This window comes from Solea senegalensis, linkage group LG17 (genome assembly GCF_019176455.1).
Source record: "Solea senegalensis isolate Sse05_10M linkage group LG17, IFAPA_SoseM_1, whole genome shotgun sequence".
In the NCBI taxonomy this organism is placed as follows: domain Eukaryota; kingdom Metazoa; phylum Chordata; class Actinopteri; order Pleuronectiformes; family Soleidae; genus Solea; species Solea senegalensis.
The window spans coordinates 3,683,032-3,702,745 of NC_058037.1; the positions used below are offsets into that span (position 1 = coordinate 3,683,032).

The 19,714-nt window shown below is 40.4% G+C and overlaps 1 protein-coding gene across 1 annotated transcript in view; it reads left to right on the forward strand.

Moving 5' to 3' along the window:
* The window catches only part of elp3 (elongator acetyltransferase complex subunit 3), a 28,276-nt gene extending 8,864 nt beyond the window's left edge, over nt 1-19,412 (forward strand). Inside the window, exons 8-15 of the mRNA XM_044048845.1 lie at nt 2,060-2,221; nt 2,318-2,444; nt 12,810-13,003; nt 13,992-14,082; nt 16,824-16,889; nt 17,132-17,359; nt 17,551-17,632; nt 18,516-19,412. Of these exons, the coding sequence (XP_043904780.1) occupies nt 2,060-2,221; nt 2,318-2,444; nt 12,810-13,003; nt 13,992-14,082; nt 16,824-16,889; nt 17,132-17,359; nt 17,551-17,632; nt 18,516-18,607 (1,042 nt within the window). The 3' untranslated portion in view covers nt 18,608-19,412. The remainder of the gene's footprint in view (nt 1-2,059; nt 2,222-2,317; nt 2,445-12,809; nt 13,004-13,991; nt 14,083-16,823; nt 16,890-17,131; nt 17,360-17,550; nt 17,633-18,515) is intronic.
* The last annotated feature ends 302 nt before the right edge of the window (nt 19,413-19,714 follow it).

Consider the following 19,714-nt stretch of genomic DNA (forward strand, 5'->3'; position numbering starts at 1 on the left):
AATCAATAACAGAACTAATACTGTATTGAAAGCCGACTGTATTGTATTGTATTGCAGACCTAAATCGTTATTGCAATATCTGACAGGGTTTTATGGCCCTTTTACAGATTTTTGAAGCTCTTAATGGTCGAAAGCCTTTATTTTTATCTGATTTTCTTTTACCACCTTCTACTGTAGAACCCTCAGGTCTTCTGCTTCAAGCTCACACTCTAGTCTCTTTTGGAAAATATATGCATCTGATATATATTGGTTAATGATGATAATAAACACTTTTCTTTTTCGGAATGGGTAAGATAAACATGTGCTAATCATATATCCCCAAAAACTTTAACTAGTTTTTAAGATGTGATTTCAAAAAAAGCTATGGATGTGATTTGTCTAAGATCATCAAGGAGAGAATTCTCTTAATGGCTCAATCTCATTTTGTCACATATTGAGATTTTATGTTGTATTATCATCTTATGTGGTGCGATGTATTAGATGAGAGGTGGTAGAGCTTAATTGCCCCTATTTCTTGTCATATTTCTTTTCATTTGTTGTATTTGCATATGCGTAATTTCTATGATCCAGCTTTATTAACTCCTCATCAGGTAGGCGTGAAAAAAGAGTTGGTATGGCAAATATTTTTAATTTCATTTATTTAATATATTTGGCACATCAAGCACTTTCATTCCACCAAATTTGAGGGAAGCATCTGAATTCTTCGCGTATTAATATTCAGATGCTAGTGGTATATTTTTTCTTTAACTAATTTAAATTTGATGAAAGCAGCTTTAATTCTAACCGAGAGCCTAGAATTAACCTGTAAATAAAGAACAAACATCCAACGTTTTCAGACTCAATCAGCGTACATCCTCTCACTGTCGTGACTCATAAATGAGGGGGAATAATTCAAGTGTTTAGCTTTTTTACACAAAGTAAACACCCAGTAATGACTTGTTAAACAACATTGTGCATGACAAACATTTTCCTTTTGCTGTCGACTGTCTCCATTATCGCTTTGGTGTGTCTTTAATGCGAGGATAGCGTCAGCTGTCTGGATAATGAGCCGTGCAGCCTCGTGGCATTTAAATTGATGTGGCTAAATGATCCCAGCATGTAGAGCCCTGCAACTCTCTAAGACTAAATAATCTAATTGCAGAAAGCATATTATGTCAAGCAGGAACACAGCATTATATGATAACCTTATAACGAGAGGAAATGATATGAACAGAAATGACTCGGGCTGCAAAGGGGTGGGAAAATGCCCAGTTAATTTCCGGTAAACTTCCAGAAAGTTTCATTTGGAATTTTGGAAATATTCCAAATACCAAATTTTCCATGGGAATTATTAAGAATTAACTGGAAATTTTGAATAATGTAGAGAAACGGTGTACAAATATAAACATGTTATTTTGAGCCGTCTCATGGCTTGTACACAGCCGTGACATCACTATACGATTTTATACGAAATACGATTTTAATGGGCTTTTTATGGCCTTTTAGGAAGGTTTTACAAAACTGAACCTCCCTGAATTAAATAATATAGAATATAAAGATCTATACACGCCTTTGTCCATGTCTCGAGGTGTCCTGTGAAGAGTTTGACAGGTGTATCTTTTTCTATTGAGGTCAATGGGAAAACTGCTTTTTGGTCCATATGAGTATTATTTTTTTGTTGTAGTACCACAAGTGACCACTGGAAAAAGTTAGTTTCAAGCCAGAGGGGGAGGTGCTCTATTCAGTTGTTGTACATTCATGTTATATGATGGATGCATTCCCCTGTTATGTGATGGAGGAATGCACAGTGCATGTATGGGGTGTGGCCTCAATAGCCCCCAGTATGTAGTGTGCGAGGTGCCTTTGATTGAGGACTAGCATTTATATTCAAATGTATTTGCATCAAATGTGATTGTTTTTGCCAAGATAATGCAACAAAAAATTAGTTCCAACCTTCAATTTTGAAAATTTCCAATGCATTCCTGTTAATTCCCATTCATTTCCATGGAAAGTCTCCAATTTTGAAAGTTCCTGTAAATTTGAAACCCCAGAAATGACTGAAATGGTTTTCCTCCTGCAGGTATTCTGAGCGCAGTAACACCAAGTGCGTTGGAATCACGATAGAGACGCGGCCGGACTACTGCCTGAAGAGACACCTCAGTGACATGCTGGGCTATGGATGCACACGTCTGGAGATAGGAGTCCAGAGTGTGTATGAAGACGTGGCCCGCGACACAAACAGGTGAGTGGCTAAATGCAGATAAGAAAGCAGCAGCTGGTTTGACGGTGTCTTCAAGTTCTTCTCACCTGCAGGTGTTTTCTTTTCACACACACACAGAGGTCACACTGTGCGGGCTGTGTGCGAGTCTTTTCACCTGGCAAAGGACGCTGGCTTCAAAGTGGTCGCCCACATGATGCCAGATCTTCCCAACGTGGGCATGGAGAGGGATGTGGAGCAGTTCATTGTGAGTATCACTTTTCAATGTGATGAAAGACATCTCTTGCATTTCGTATCCAAATAAAGTCAAATAGTGGGCACTGCACACACTAGTGTGGTTTTTAAGTCGCCTGCCAAGTTTGAATCCTGTCAAGCCATTCAACAAATATGTGATACAACACTTGGAGACTTGGTTATAGTTTTAGGGTTAGAATTGGGTTCAGGTTAGAGATAGGTTAAGGGTTTTCTACTGATTTCTCTTGTTGGTCTGCTGCCTCATTTGGTAACCGTGTCACATAGGTGTATCTGAACAAAGGGATTTTAAACCATCACAAGGTAACGCACTTGAAATGACTAATGTAGGCAGCAGCAGTAGTTGGTCAACTGCACTGTGCTTTGATGTAAAGTCAGATTTTCTCTCTGGACTTAAGAGTGAGGAGTGAGTGGTTTACAATATGTAGTTTCCAGATTTAAAAGGCAGGAACAATTGGCAAACATCATATTCTTCACATACTGTAGATCAGGTGTATATTTTTATCAGGTGGCTAAAATGTGTTTTTGCCTCCATGTGATATTGAGTGTCTTGGTTCTCGGCTGGTTCATGAAAACAGCAGTGCTCTCGGTTGGTGTACTCGGCACAGATGGTGTTGATCACAATCAGAATGCCTTTTTAATCCCTGGGGGATATTGAGTGATGAAGTGTTGACAATGTTTAGATACTTCATACAGCAGTGGTCAGAGGCCCAGGGGCCAAAACTGACCCACCAGCAAAATGTTCTTTTTTTGACAAAATTTTGAAAATGACAATTTCATACAGAGTTTGTATTCTGGTGCTAGATTTGACTGGCATATGTTTTGGTTAGAAAATAAAAATAAAACACTACTGTTGTAATGGGTAGTGTAAATGTCTATAAAACAACTGTTAGCATATGTTAGGCTCAAAAAGGAAGTGGCAATTCTATCTATCAGCAGAACGAAAAGGGAAATATAGTTTAAGAGGGTGGGATTTCCTAAAATAGTCATTTTCATACAAGCTTAGATGGTTTAAAAGGAAAAAAGTTTAGTAGAAAACATCAGATTTTGCCTAATAATGATGTTTTGGCCTGATATTCAATCGCCAAACTAACTTGCTGACCCCGGTCATACAGCCACACTTAAAATAACCCGAAATGTCCCTTTTAACTTGGATTGTTGGAGACAACTATGAATCAGCATCATCTAACTTTGCACTGAAACACATCCACATGAACTGCCAATCAATAGCAGGATACAACAAGGTATAAAGGAGGACGTTTAGTGTTGCAAAGATTAAATTAAGTATTTTGCTCAATTTTAACAAGCTGTCTGATTTTTTTAGCTTCTTTAAATGTAAATATTTTCTGTTTTCTTTGTTTCCGTGTGACAAAGAAATCATTAAGGCTGAATCATTTTGGTTTCTGGACCAAACAATACATTTGAGAACATCATCATTTCGAGACCGATCAACGTTTTATGAAAATGCACGATAAGGTTATGAAGTATAGTTTCTGAGTTAGACAAAGTTCCTCAAAGCAAAGAAAATGGGGAAAGAGACTAAAAATAACACCAGCAACATCACGCATCAGGCTGATCCTTAGGTTCATTGTTTGTGACATTAGTAATCATGTCGTCCTCCTTCTTTTTTTTCTTACTTTGCATCGTAGTGCGTCAGTGCCATTTATCTCACAAGTATGTCCTACATGTAGCATCTTAAAATAGAGGCAGAATAGCAGTGTGACTCGATAATAGAAAAACCCCGTCAGATGTTTCTCAACAGCAGGCTGACTTAGAGCTCTGATTGGAAACACGGATGAAATATGGATGTGCAGAATCAGACGCTTCCACCTCACAATACGCCTGACTGTGGGATGTAAATGAAAACTCCGTTTGAGGCGACACTCATTTGGTTTCATGTTCTTTTTTTTACACCTACCACACACTCACACACAAATCAAGTGATTGAGATCACAATACAGCAAAAGACAATGTGTCACTAATTGGTGCAGGTGAGTATCTGATGCACCCTCGTGACAGAATGTGGCAGTCACCGTGTCAGAGGCAGAGGTAGTGCAATTTCTCTTACGTCTTCCAGTTTTATTATTTCCCTTTATTGCAGTCTGATTACTGACAGTGCGGTGACTCACAACGTGTTGCATTACAAAAGAACTGTCTCTTCGCTCTCCGGCAGATGTGAACACGTGCAGACTCTCAATAGTGTCGCGTAATGAGCTTCTAATTAAACATGAGGAGACGACAAAAAAATAAGGAACGCTCCGCTGTTTTATTCTACTGGGGGAATTTTAGAGTAGAGCCCCCAACCATTTCAATAGAATCCAAATTGTTCTGATGATTGTGATGATAATCACTCACTCCGCTGTTGTGCGTGTGTGTGGACATCTGGAGGAAAAACACTATTAATCTGGGATGTTTACGTAGACAGGAGCAGGTGAAGACGGATTGGTCGGGTGCTTGTGTCTGCGCCACTCAAGCTAAAAGAATATTTATACATTTTGCAAAACACGCTTCTTTGAGTTCTGACTCAGAGCTAGATATGAAGATCGATAATGTCAAGAATATGCTGATAAAACAGCAGATATGCAGAAATTAGGGCAGTTATGAAGATTGCAAGAAATTATTATTGATCAGCAAAGTGAAGACAGAACGTGAAGCATGAATGCAAACAAACTCATCCAAATATAAACACAACACCCTTTTTTATGATTTGAAAGACAAAGAAACTATCATTGACTGGTCAATACATGTCATCGTATTCAACAGTGGTCAGCAACTGGTGGCTTGTGGGCTAAAACTGGTCCGTCTGCATTAATATCTGCCCCGGTAGATGGATTCAAAAATCAGATTTGTGTTTTTTTTAAATTTGCTTATCTTCACAAAATGCAGAATTCAGTGCTTTTTATTCTAAAACAAACATGAACTGAGTCAAAGAGCAGAGTGACACTCTTTTTTTCACTTTTAAACCAACACATGTCTTAAACGTGTCATTTTTGTACAGGATTGAACAGATTAAATTAGAAGAAAAAAGGTTAGTCGAAAGAAAACCTGGTTTTACCTGATATAATGCATATGCCCAGGAAATTTACTTGGTTAAAGCTTACCAATCAAGATTACATATTTATGTTCTTGTTTGTGTTGTGTACGTAAAACGGGTCATGTTCTGCTCTTACTGATGAACAGGAAGTAATCTTTTTAACCCCAAGTTTTTAATTCTCCTTTGTTAAAACTGTAATTTGTAGCTTTTAGATATAAACACATGTCTGTTACATTCAAATCGTTGTCAAATGAGTTTACACAATGCTGAATGAGTCTATCAGCTCCACATGACTCTTGTGTTCCTTGGTAACATTCCTGCAATGGATGCAGGAAATGAGCGGCGCCCAACCACCCCTGCGCTGCTGCTGTATACACACAAATGCTCCCTCAGTCAGGTCTGATAGTATTGCTTGACGGAGCCTGTTTCCAAATGAAGAGTGTAGCATACAAATAATGTTACATTGTTTCTGTTCAGGGAGACCAAACAGAAGCAGAATAATACCAATAATATAATAATAACAAAGGTTACGCACTACATATTTAAGTAACGCCACAAGAACAAACTTGAATGATAATTAGAATAATATAACAACGTAATACAGCACTTTGAAAATACAGTAAAGTAAATTAGTAAATTAATACAAAGAGCTTCACAAGGCAAGCAAGTCATGTCCTCATTAGAAATTAATTCAATTCAATTCAATTTATTTGTATAGCGCCAAATCATAACATACATTATCTCAAGGCACTCTACATAGACAACATCAAAGAGAGCAGAGACTCCCAACAGTTCACACAATGAGCAAGCACTAGGCATCAGTGGAGAGAAAAAACTCCCTCTTAACAGGAAGAAATCTCTGACAGAACCAGGCTCAGAGATGTGCGGTCATCTGCCTCGACCGGGTGGGGTGAAAGGAAAAATGGGGGATAGTGGAGAGGTGGGGGACAGAAAATGGGGGGGAGAGAAAGGACAAGAGGGAGATGAGGGAGAGACAGAAGAGAGAGAGGGAGACCAGCAGCAGATACACAACAACTGTATCAGGTTACAAGTTTATACAGTTACTGATATCGACTTTTTAATTACAAAATAATAATAATGGTGACGATGAGCGTAGCCTCGGAAACTGGATCTTGATCCTGCAACCTGCATGATGAGAATACAGAGAGAGAGAGAGAGGGAAGGAAGGAAAGACACAAACTAGGGAGAGAAAGAAACAAGGTTAATGACATATAAAAAGTCATAATCAAATGCTGAGTGTGAGAGAGTGAATGTGCGTGTACCACCGGAAAATCCCCCAGCAGTTTAGTTCTATAGCAGCATAACTAAGAGATGGTTTAGGTTTCCCTGAACCAGCTCTAACTATAAGCTTTATCAAAAAGGAAAGTTTTAAGTTTAACTTTAAATACAGAGAGAGTGTCTGCCTCCCGAACTATCATTGGAAGCTGGTTCCACAGGAGAGGAGCCTGGTAGCTAAAGGCTCTGCCTCCCATTCTACTCTTACAGACTCTGGGAACCACAAGTAAACCTGTATTTTGTGACCTAAGTGGTCTATTAGGATGATAGGGTAAGACTAGGTCTTTCAGGTATGAAGGGGCCTGACCATTAAGTGCTTTGTACGTGAGGAGGAGGATTTTAAATTGAATTCTAGGTAATTGACATTAGGTAATTGTCAGAAAATAAAGACAATAATACCGTTTAAAAATCAACAACATAACATTTAAAATGTTAGTGCAGCAGCAGTAGTAGTAGTATTATTAGTATTAGTAGTAGAAATGGCACACAAATACACTGACAAAATATACAACGACAAATAAACAATGCACTAATAAAAATAGGCTTCAGTTGAACAAAAATGACAAATTAAAGGTGATCACAGTCCTTATTGTGACTTAAAATAGAGTTTTAGAATGTGCTCTCTCATGTTTATTCTAGAATTCTGCAGAAATAAAGAAGCAAAACAGTGGCAGCGCAGCGTGTCACAGCTTAAAGGAGTTTGACAGGAATGTTTACTCTCTTGCCACGTTAGATGAGCAGATCGATGCCTCTCTCTTATTTGTAGGCAAGAGTGTGGCCTTTCATTTGAACAGCATTATTTCTCCATTTCACGCTCAGATTTTGTAATGCTTTCCCTGAACCCCCCCACACACACACACACGCGCACACACACACCCAAACAGCTCCTGCCGTCCAGCTATTTTCTTCTGCTCCTACTCAGAACACTCTGTTTTGAACAGAGGCTGCTCTCGATGTTCTGTTGTTTACCCCATGCTTCAGTTTGAGTCCTTCTCCTCCTCCTCCTCCGCTGCCTGGGAAACTTTTGCTCTCGGGTTTCTGCTCTTGCTCTTCTTGACCCGTCATCACTGCGTCATTACGGGGGCGTTTACCTCTTACGGTGTCCTTTTTGGGGCGATTACTGTTCAACCACATCCTGTGAATCACTCGCCAGTTTGAATTGCCCAAGTTAAAGACCTTTAATTCAATTACATTTTAATGACGCAGTTCCTTTTTTTTTTTTTCAATTAAATTGTCAGATTCCTATTTGTGGCATGAGAATACACGTATGTGCAGATATTTATTGCAGGTTTTCCATCTTTTTCCACCTGGTAGCACAGATCTCTAATAAGGACATTTATGATATTCACTGAATATAACTGTGCCTGCGCTGCCTCTGCGTCAGTGACGAGAAGCCATAAATAAGGGATTTTTTAAATAAATCATGTTATGATAAAAAGTGGTCCTCTTCCTTGAAACACAGCGTGTGTTGCTGAAGCGCAGGTGATAGAATATGGACAGAATATAATACAAAATATTTTTATAATCGTAATAAAAGGCATTCGGCTGTAATCAGCAAATTATTAACGTCTTACATTCAACATTAAATTATTTTCCAGTATAATAGATTTTTATTATGAAGTATATACATCATTCCTTATCATAATAAAGACTTTTCCTTTGAAATCTGTGAAATATCATCATGGATATCTTAGTTGTGATATCTTGATGGAATATTGTTTTTTATAATTTTAAACTTATATTGCCAACCTGATACTGAACAGCTGTTTTTTCCAACTTTTTAAAAAGCCTCCTCTTGTCCAGACCAGATGCTCATTGGCCCCCAGGTCATTTGAGTTTGACAGTCCTGCTTGATCCATTCTTAAAGTTCAACATATTGCTCTTTTGTATCAGGCAGTGTTACTCAAACTTTTTATACCACCTGAGAGAATATTGAGCTCTCAAAGTAAACACCATTATCACCGACGTTAAAGTACAGTGGTGTAAATAGGACGAACAAAGTCATCTACGGACGTTTCACAGGAGGCAGATTTATTCATCCATCCATCCATTCATCTTCTACTCCTTTATCCTCCACATGAGGGTCACGGGGGGGCGCTGTTCCAATCTCACAATAAGATAATTCACTCTCTCATCATCCTCTTCCTCACTCAGCTCACAGTGTTTTTGATTTAACTCCAAGTACCAGAGGAAGCTTGCGTACCACTGGTGGTACACATACCACAGCCTGAGAACCATTTGAGGGATTCAATGATCGGAATTCAAAGTTGTTCATCAAACATTTAGACACTAAAAGATGCAGACTCACTAGGACCATGTGTTGCTGAGCTTAACAGCATTTCATAACATGTGAAATGTTAAAAGATTTCCTGTGTTTAACATATAATTTGTGGAAATTCAACACAATCAACTCACTTTAAGTGCTTTTTATGGCAGAGAGTGATCAGATTGTATATTGTCCTCACTTGTTAAATTGCCTCAGTGCCAATTTCAGGACAGTGAATTGTTGTCGGTTATCAACAGACGCGATGATGCTGTTTTGTTTTGTGTACAGTTAACCGGTTGACATATAAGTATTGTATAGTGTTTGTGTCTCACAGACGGCAGCAGTGGACAGAGAGGACGTTTAATGAGCTGAGACTTCCGACCAGACGTCACTGAGTTTTCAGCAAACGAGGAATGAAAACTCTGTTTCCCCCTGAAATCGATAGATGGAATCCTGTGTTGAACAAAGTTCAGTTTAAGGTTTAAAACTTTGTTTTTGTCGGTGCTGACTGTGTGCAAAAGTAAGGGATGTGTGCAGTGATGAAGGCACTCGGCACCAACAGCTCTGAGCGCCTCATTTTCAGAGAAGATTTAAGTCGTGGGAAAGACTCCGTGTCTTCCCTCGGATTTGTTACATTACCCCTCTGTTTGTGTGTGTTTGTGTGTGTACTGATGCACTGTGTGTGTGTGTGTGTGATGGTAATATGGAGGGCAGCAGCAGGTCGACACAGTGAGGGGAAGCGGATTAAATGTGTGCTCGGCCCATAGACTCTCTTCCTTTTTCTTTCCTGCAGCATTTCCTCCGTCACTTGTCCTCACCCTGCACTTAATTTCTTTCCTTTGTCTCCGACGTCTATTTTCTCTTCTCCTCTTTCTTCCGTCTGTGTCCATTATTTTTCTTCTCCTCTCTGGTATCTTTCACTTCATCTTTTTTTTTTTCCTTCTCTCCCTTCCCTCCTGTAGTAAATTTTCACTCGACTTGTTCTCTCCCGTCGCTCTTCTTCTTCTCGTCTCACCAGTCCCTTCATCTATCTCTCCTGTCTGATCTCTGTCCTCTTCCAATCACACATGGTCTCCTTGTTTGCCTTTCACCCTTCCTTATCACACCGACACCTCCAGGATGTGCATGTGGTGTGTGTGTGTGTCCCTTTTTGCTCTTCTCTTTATCATATCTAATCTTCCATGACGTGCCTTCTGCGAGCAAGTGGGGAAAAATATGCAGGGTGTCGAGCGTCTTCGCCCCATGATCCAAACGAAGCATCTCAAGAAAGATCCCGTCGTGCATAGTTTGGATCCTCTGACAGAGAGAGCATCCAGATATAGTCAAGTTGGAAGTAGACGGAGTGGGAAAATAGTCAAAGAGATGAAGGAGGTTATGGATAATGGAGGGATTATTTTTTTTAAAAACTGTTGAATTTATTGCCATGAAATTTTGTAGCAGGATGGGACATGATCCAAGGAAGAACCCATTACATTTTGGAGCAGGTCTATTTAAGGGTATGAATTATTTTATTATTTTGAATTATTTGTGGGTATCTGCTTTATGAACACGTTCTCGTTAAATTTGCGTGTAGCGGTACCGTGGCTTGGATTGTTGCCTCACAGCAGGAGGGTCACCCGTTCAGTGTTTACATGTTCTCCCCGTGTGCTTTTCTCCAGGTACTCCAGCTTCCTTCCTTAGTCCAAAAACATGCAGATTAGATTAAGTGAGGGCCACACGGTTGGTTGGTGTAGTGGTTAGACCCTTTCTGCATGGAGTTTGCATGTTCTCCCCGTGTGTGCGTGGGTTTTCTCTAGATTCTCCAGTTTCCTCTCACAGTCCAGATTAGGCAAAGTGTGAGATTGGATTGTTGTTTGTCTCTATATGTGGCTGTGTGATGGACTGGCAATCTCTCCAGGGTGTGAACCTGTCTTTCACCCTATGTCAGCTGAGATTGGCACAGCACCCCCCCCCTCCGTGACCCTCCTGTGGAGGATAAAGCGGTCGAAGATGGATGGATTAAGTGAACACTCTAAATTGAGCGTAGGTGTGAATGGTTGTTTGTCTCTGTATGTTTGCAACTGGCTGTGACCCCGGCTTTTGCCCTACGTCAGCTGGGATTGGCTCCAGACCCTCGTGCGTAGAAAATGAATGATTGAAAAACCAGTACAATATAGGTAGAGTGTAGAAACAGCCTGTGCGGACATAAGTCCAGAGTTTCACCTTGGATATTCCACACACAGACTCTTTCAGACCAGACACTGTGGGCTTTCTTTCGAACTAACTTTACCGCAGTCTTAATGAGGAAGGGGAAACAGTGTTAGTGCTGCAGCCAATGCTGCACAACAGAATTTAAAATCACGGGGTAATTGTGATGGACTCCTCAGCCCCTTCACTGACTAAAGGCAGTGTAACGGGCATATTTTATATCACACGTAGCAATGTTAATAAATAAAATAAAATATTATAATCTATCAACCTAAAAGGGTACAAAAAATGTTAATAATTCCTTTTAAACGAGCATGTTTTGCGCTCACCATACCACACTGAGGTGCTCCTCATGTCACCATAGACCACAGCAGGCAGAGGGCAGCAGGAGAACTTTGCATCCCGCACGCGTCCATCGTGACTGTCCTGATAATGAAATTCGATTGCAACTTGCTTCCAGCCTGAGATCCTCTCTCACTTATCTCTTGTGCACAGATGCTCCCTGTTTCAGGGGCCGGGGTGGTGGTGGTGGAGGGGGGGGCATCTTTTAACAGGGTTTCCTCTCCACCAACCAACAGGATTGTGATGCGTGATTTACAACGATAGCAGGCAAAGTCCCTAAAATAGTCTCCAGACTTGCTTTTTTTTTGCAATTGAAGTATTGCTATTTTTTCAGATTACATCCCTGTGCGTTCTTCCTTATAGGTTTTAGTGAAGGACCATGTGGCCGCCGTGTCCTCGTGTGATTAAAAGCTGTGATGAGAGAGAAAGAGAGATTAGCAGATACTGATAATGCAGCAGCCTGTTTTTGGATAATCTTGCCTCGGCTCCAGATCTTCATGGTTCTGATGATACGATAGTCGGCGTAGAGGAGGAGAAAATGACTGGAAAATCACTCTTGTTCTCCCCAACTGCACTGAGCCATTCATCAACATTTGTTTCCTTCAATCAAATAACTGAGCTCTGCTCCCTTTGACGTCTGCCTCACATAAGACGGGAGGACGTCTTCTTTTCTTCAGAGCCGCTGCACTTTGTATTCAATGTTCAGACATTTGTCTTCACTGAGGCTGTTTGTTCTGTTCAGACTTTGTCTTTACTTGTTTTTAGGAAGCTTCATTAACACTGCAAATATGTATTTAGGCTGTTAGGTTAGGCACTACGAAGCTGTTACGTGGGAAAAGGGATTCTGTTGGTTCATGTTGAAATACATTAAAGTTCTTTAGATAAAATAAGATTACGGTACATAATCCCGTATTAATCCCACGATTGGGAAATGTATGATTTTCAGCAGCAAAAGCACTATTAGGGTTAGTTTTACAAGGATAGGTGGAGTAATGTCATAAATCTGTAATATTAATGGCCAATTCACACAAATTTCAGGGAAAATTGATTGACGCACCACCGTCACCTCCTGTCCTGCGTGCACTACTCTGCATGCGATCTATAAACTGCTCCACAGACTTCATCGGCATCGTGTGACGTCATATGACAAAGGTTTTACTGTTTGAAATTCATGTCGGACCAATTTCAGAACACATTTTCATTGCATGAGTTGTATCCCGTGTGTTTCCTTGCAGGAGTTCTTTGAAAATCCAGCTTTCAGGCCGGACGGACTGAAGCTGTATCCAACGCTGGTGATCCGAGGCACGGGGCTGTACGAGCTGTGGAAGACTGGCCGCTACAAGAGCTACTCGCCCAGCGCTCTGGTCGACCTCGTGGCACGGATCCTGGCACTGGTGCCGCCCTGGACACGGGTCTACCGGGTTCAGAGGTAAGAGGGAGGACATGGACCTGCGATGACGGTAGTTTCGAGCTCTATTAGGCCAAATTGTTCATAGTGCATAGTTGTAACTTCCATTAGTTGCTGCACAGCTCAGCCATGAAGAGACGGATGGATGTATAGGACAGGATAAGATAAGATTGTCCTTTAGTTGTTCCTAACTGGGAAAATTGCAATGTTACAGCAGCAGATATGGTTAATATAGTAAATGTAATAAATAGTAAAAATGCAGGAAATATAATAAAAAAGAAAGAAAAACTTTTTTATGTGTGGTTGTATGAGGTACTGACACAGTCGATGTTACCTGAGCTGTGTGCGGCCCCTGTGCCCAAAATTAGCCTTGCTTTCACTAAAAATAAAGTTCTTACTTTATTCTTTTAACAAAAGACTCGCCAAATCAAATCCATAATAGCTTACGTCTATGACTGATGAGAATATGTCGTCTCTGTTAGACAGCCGTTTCTGCTTGGAAATAGAAGTTTGTGTCACACCTTTCACTCCCCACACCAAAGTCCATAGAGAAAATCAGCGATTTTACTTCATGACATACTGGAGCTATAGATCCACTGCTGCCGTCATCCTTAAGTTCAGATGTGACTTGAAGACTTTGGTGTTTGAAATCCTTTTCCTCAGAGACACAAACTTTCCAGATGAGGCAACAGCACACCCGCAGCCTCTGTGTCCCAGTGAGCTAAAAAAAAATTTTCAGTGGACTATGGTGCAGAGGAATGAATGGTGCACAAACTTCAAATTCCAATCTTTTAAAAGTGCGTCTAACAGCGAGACATCTTATTTTTAAGATGTGAACGAAGTAGATTTTATCATGTGAGCCTTTTGTGAAGTGGCTCATATGTGTTTTTCTTTCTGTCACAGGTGGCAGAAGTTATTTTCCTCTTCAGAAACATATCCAGTGTGTGCGTGTCCACCTGACTCTGATTTGCTGTTGTCATCATCCCTGTTGTCTTCTTTTCACCACCAGGGATATACCCATGCCACTGGTGAGCTCTGGAGTGGAGCACGGCAACCTGAGAGAGCTGGCACTGGCCAGGATGAAGGACATGGGCACTGAGGTGAGTCTCACACACTCTACATATTAAACTGAGAGAGAGAGAGTGTGCCCAAACATGTACGGCTAAAACTCAGGTGGTGAACTGGCAAACGCTGACTGTAGGGAAATGATTTGCATAAATTGCTGTCGTAGAGTAAGATGACAGATTAAAGAACCTCTCTGGTGTAGTTTTGAGCTGTCGGAGCATGGAATTGGGTGCAACCCCCTTCCCATAAGCATATATATATATATTCAATATGTGGTGGCAAAAAAGGACACACAACTAGGAAAGACACAACTTGCCAGGTTTATTTCCTGCTACGGATAATATACGTGTATGGATTTGAACAGCGTGGCTTTCTCTTATCCCAATGGCATTGTTTTAGTTCCATGTGTTGGTGATGGTGTGACATCAGCTCTACATTGAAACGGTTGAAACTGAAATTCCCTAAAGCTCAAAGAATTGAGACCTTCTTGTCATCAGAGTTTATTCTGAGATCACTGACGATTTTAGCTAGAGCTGTTTCAGTGCGTCGATGTTTGTTATAAGACGTTTATTTGCACTGCAACAACTTTTTTGAGTGTCTTACTAATGAATGGTACATTTGATATTGGCCTATAGCTGCTTAGTGCATTTCTATCTAGTTAAATAAAGGTTTTTTTTACGACAGCTGTTTTGAATGCATCTGGGAAGATGCCAGTTTGAAGTGACATGTTTATAATTGTACTGTTGAACGCCTGTTTAAAGAGTGCTGTAGGCACAGGGTCCATACATGAGGTGGTGGACGAGTTACATTCAGTGACAGTCTTACAGAGCTCAGATAATATTATAATATTATATATATTGATTTTCTGAGATAGCCTGCATTTGCACTGGTGTCTGGATCAACAGAAATACAGTAGTGGTTCTAATTGATGTTATTTTGTTATTGGAGAACGGTGCCAATTCTTCACATTTCAATGCAGAGAACTGTGTTGGAATGGGAGCAGTGTTGAGTGGCTAGTCAATAGTGGACAACAATATTCTACAGTTCCCTGAATTCTCTGTAATAATCTTGGTGAAAAAGTTCATTCTTACCAGACATATTTTCCTAGCTGTAGGTGTTCATGGTTTCTTGGTAACAACATTGGTGTGTTGCATGTTGCAAGTGAATATATCATGTATGCATGTAGGAGAAACTCGCCTCCAGTTATCGTTATACATTGAGAGGTGTTTATTTTGTCCATTAAAAACATGGTGGGTGACACTTGTGTGATTGCTTTATATTCCATTTCTGACAAATGGAAATAAACCTTACACACTAGTCTTTTTCGGAAAAAAAATCACGTCACTAGGTTCAAGGTTCAAGGTTTTTATATGCCATTTGTGCTTAAACAGACAGTCCAGGCACATTGGAAATCTTGTGCGGGTTCTACGAGTCAGTTGTAGGAGACAGAAACACACTTAAGTATAAATATAAATATAAAAGTAGACCTCAAATTAAAGTCTATACAGAGTATAAAGTAATAATAAAAAAAATGTAGATGTGGAGAAATAAAAAAATATATACAGATATGCAGCAGATTATGGGGTGTATTGCACAGTTCTGACATTGCACATTTATCAGTAAAATGATTTGTGGTCGTAGCTGCAAGCAGTGGTTTGACTCTGCAGCAGCAGCAGCAGCAGCAGCAGCAGCAGCAGCAGCAGCAGCAGCAGCAGCAGAAGCTCCTTCAGCCGCTGCTTTGTCAGAGACACAAAAGAGCAACAGTTAAATCCTGCAGCCAAACCTCCTCACAGTGTTTTCATCAAGACACTGATCAATAATCTGTGAGAGGTCTGCTGTGTTACCCGTTACCTTCATCTAACCGCTCACAATACCTGCTACTCCCCCCACCTCCTGGATTTCAAAGTGACAAACATCCAGGTTGTATCAACTCAACAAAGCAAATTGACGCAGTGCGATACAGACGCAGGAAACGGGGCTGAGCAGTTAATCGTTTTCAAATCAAAATCACAGTTTGAAACAGCACATTTAGCAAATTGCAAACGTAACAGTCTTTGATATACACGGGCTGCATGCAGTGCATCTGACCCTCAGTATAGACTTAACTATTAATGGATTCAGTAAAGGAAATTAGGGAAAAGGCGGGGTCACAATCTGGACAGGAACATCGAGTAGTTATTGATATTGTGATGGTATCTTGTGGTTTTACAATGTGAATATTGAACTGAAGCAAGACTTTAAAAAAGATATTGCAAGTATGTCACGGTGAAATCCCAGTTAGTTTCCTTAAATTGTCCAAAAACCAGGGCTGAAACGGCAAAGTTCATCACCTACATTGAAGATTATTTTGCCCAATTCCTGATTTAGAAAAAATGCAGACGAAGTGAGCTCCAGCATTTATTAAAGCAAAACTATGCAGGATTTGACCCTAATTTAACAGCTTTGGAGTCATTATGATGATGAAATGTCTTGGATGGATGGATGGATGTTTACGGTGGTGTCTGCACTGCAAACGTTCTGCTTTAGAAGGGGAGGAGTCTGGGACATCAAGGGAAAGCGTGTACCACTGACACAAGGGTAGACTAAGAAAGCCATTGTCAAAGTTTGAATGCAGTTGCTGGTGTTTTACTCTAAACTGAAGATTTGCACCTAGATCGTCAAATAACATCAACTAGATACCTGAAATAATACACTTTGAATTGTGAAATTTTAACCCTTATAAACGTTAGATTCATACAAGTCTTTAAGTTGGTTTGACTTGTTTTTCTCTCTGCAGTGTCGCGATGTGAGAACCAGAGAAGTGGGTATTCAGGAGATCCACCACAAAGTCCGTCCCTACCAGGTAAACTGGTGCTTTCGCCAACTGTTTTGATAATCAATTGATCGGTTTGAGTGTTTTTTCACTGATTTAAAACAAGCTTCTATTTTTCAGCTTCTTAAATGTGAATATTTTCTGCTTTCTTTGCTCCATATAACAAAGAAATCATTAAAACTGAATCATGTGGACAAAACAAGAACATCACTTCCAGGTTTGGGAGACAGTGATGAACAAAAGTGTGGTGTGTTTCACTCGCATGTTCTCAGGTGGAGCTGGTGCGCAGAGACTACGTGGCCAACGGCAGCTGGGAGACCTTCCTCTCGTACGAGGACCCGGAGCAGGACATCCTGATCGGCCTGCTGCGTCTGCGCCGCTGCTCTCCGCAGTCGTTCCGCTCCGAGCTCAAAGGAGGAGCGTCCATCGTCCGCGAGCTGCACGTCTACGGCAGCGTCGTCCCCGTCAGCAGCCGAGACCCCAGCAAGTTCCAGCATCAGGTGGTTATGGTTTTACATGCGAAGCCGATTTTCCCTCCGGCTGTGAATCTGATTGTTTTTCTTCGTGCGACGCGCAGCGAGACGTCACAGCTCACTTGTATTTTCTCTAAGATGAAGCAGAAAATCAGGCGAAAGAAGGTCCAATGCTTTTTTTTAATAAAGTCTGTGTCTCCTCTGTCCTCCTCGTGCAGGGCTTTGGGATGATGCTGATGGAGGAGGCAGCGAGAATAGCCAGAGACGAACACGGCTCCAGGAAACTCGCAGTTATCTCCGGTAAGAAACAAAAAACTGGACGTTAATGCAATCATCTACAGCCGGTAACCCATATATGACTTAAATCTCTTAGAACATCAATTATATCACATGTACATTCTGTGATATTGTAATTCTTAGCATTTCCTCTTTGAAACCACTTTAAATATTACACTTTTTAATGTGTTTTAAATGTATGTATCTACATATCAAGTTCATATGTTTAAAAGTCAAGTAAATGAGTTATAAAATCACCACTTGAATAAACGTATGTATTCAGTCACCGAGTAGCAGCGTGATTGCTGTGGTGGCGTGTCCAAATAATCGCGATTCTCAATATTAGTGCGATAATTGTAAAAGAAATGATGTTTAAACTCTTAAAACTGCTCTAAAAAACACAACACAGTCACTTTATTTTACATTTCTGGAAAGAGAGAATTCACAATTCAACAATGTGTATAGTTTTTCCCATTTTTCTTTTATCCTGATAATATTATAATTTGATCCCACTGATGATAACTGATGAGACAAAAGGCTGAAAATACAGGAAACGTAAGATTCCATGCAGAACAATGGGCGAGAGAGCAAATGACGACGTGATGCTTTGGAAATGAAAATTCCAAGATCTCTGTCTCACTAAAGAAAATGACAAAGACTGACTTTGACCAAGATCCCAAGGACAATCACTTGGGGTCAATAAAAGTGGACACCACGGTTGAAGCAGCTCTTACAAGTTGCCCTCCCATCTTAACATTCAGTACTTGAATTTAAGGGAAATTGTCACCCAAGGTGTGTAAACCCTGAAAATAATGGAATTATTAACCTCAAATGTGTCTGTATTGTATCTACTGTGTATTCTGTATGATATAAGCTGTTGATTGTTAATGTTCTCTTTCCTTTACAGGCGTAGGAACGAGGAACTACTACAGGAAAATGGGCTATGAGTTGGAGGGACCGTACATGGTCAAGGACCTGTATGGACCTGGAATGGACTGAACCTGGAAAATGATTTTTTTATATATATATACACAGTATATATCTGGACAAAAATGCACACATAATGTGCTGATATTCTCAGGATGTGATTCCTGTTTTATTTAGTGTTCTGTCTACCAAGCATCAGAGGAAATAATGGTGGCTGTTGTTGTCTTTTTTTTATCCTCTCAATCCACGCTTGTGCGTTTTTATCTGGGACAGACTCGTAAATGTTATGCCATTTCTTCTTTTGTGTAGATAAGGAGACGGCGTTGGGGATGTGAGGATTAAAATAAAAGTTATATGAGGTTTAAAGTTCAGCTGGGATGTGGGCATTTGAAATGTGACGCGTTTAGTTCACTCCCGCGTGGACACGCAAACAATGGCCTGCTGGGAATTGACAGTTGTCCACATTTAAAGCGATGCCACCGTTCTCTTCTCTGACGTCCGTGTCATTACTGACAGGAAATGAGAGTAAGACTGAAGCGTCGTTTCAGGATGAGAAACCTGTTTAGCACCACCGTTTGAGTTTATTATGTTTATGTTTCCTCTAAATTAAGAGCCCATTATGATTCAAGTGTTCATTAAGAGTTGGCAGTGGATGAGTGAACGGAGGGAAGTGTCTTCACTGGGCAGCCATTGTGTAATTGCACAATTTTAAATTTATAGAGCAGGAAATTTAATATTAGTGTTACATAAATTGCTTTTTTTTTTTTTCTAATCCCCACAGTTAATCCCGTTTCTTGCTTTTCCCCTCATTTATTCATTCATTCATTCATTCTTGGGCTTCAATTCCTTATGAAGAATAAAGTATATTTCATTTACAGTTAAGTGTCGGGCTTTACGAGAGAAGTTCTTAATGACTTGAGGACATTTTAATTATTGGAAAAAAAAAAGGCGTTGTAGAAAAGGTCACATCATGAGAGTGAGTCCTCCTCATGTCAAAGGTGAGCGCCCTTGCAGGAGACCCCGGTGATTGCTCGATGAGAGTGCTTTACTGGCTCATTTGACGCAGCATTTCCAATTACATCTCCGTGCCTCACCTGTCCACTGAACACTGCGTTCACACAAAAGTGTGTGTCATCTGAAAAATAGCTCGCAATAAAGCGGCAATGTCTCAGAGAGCCC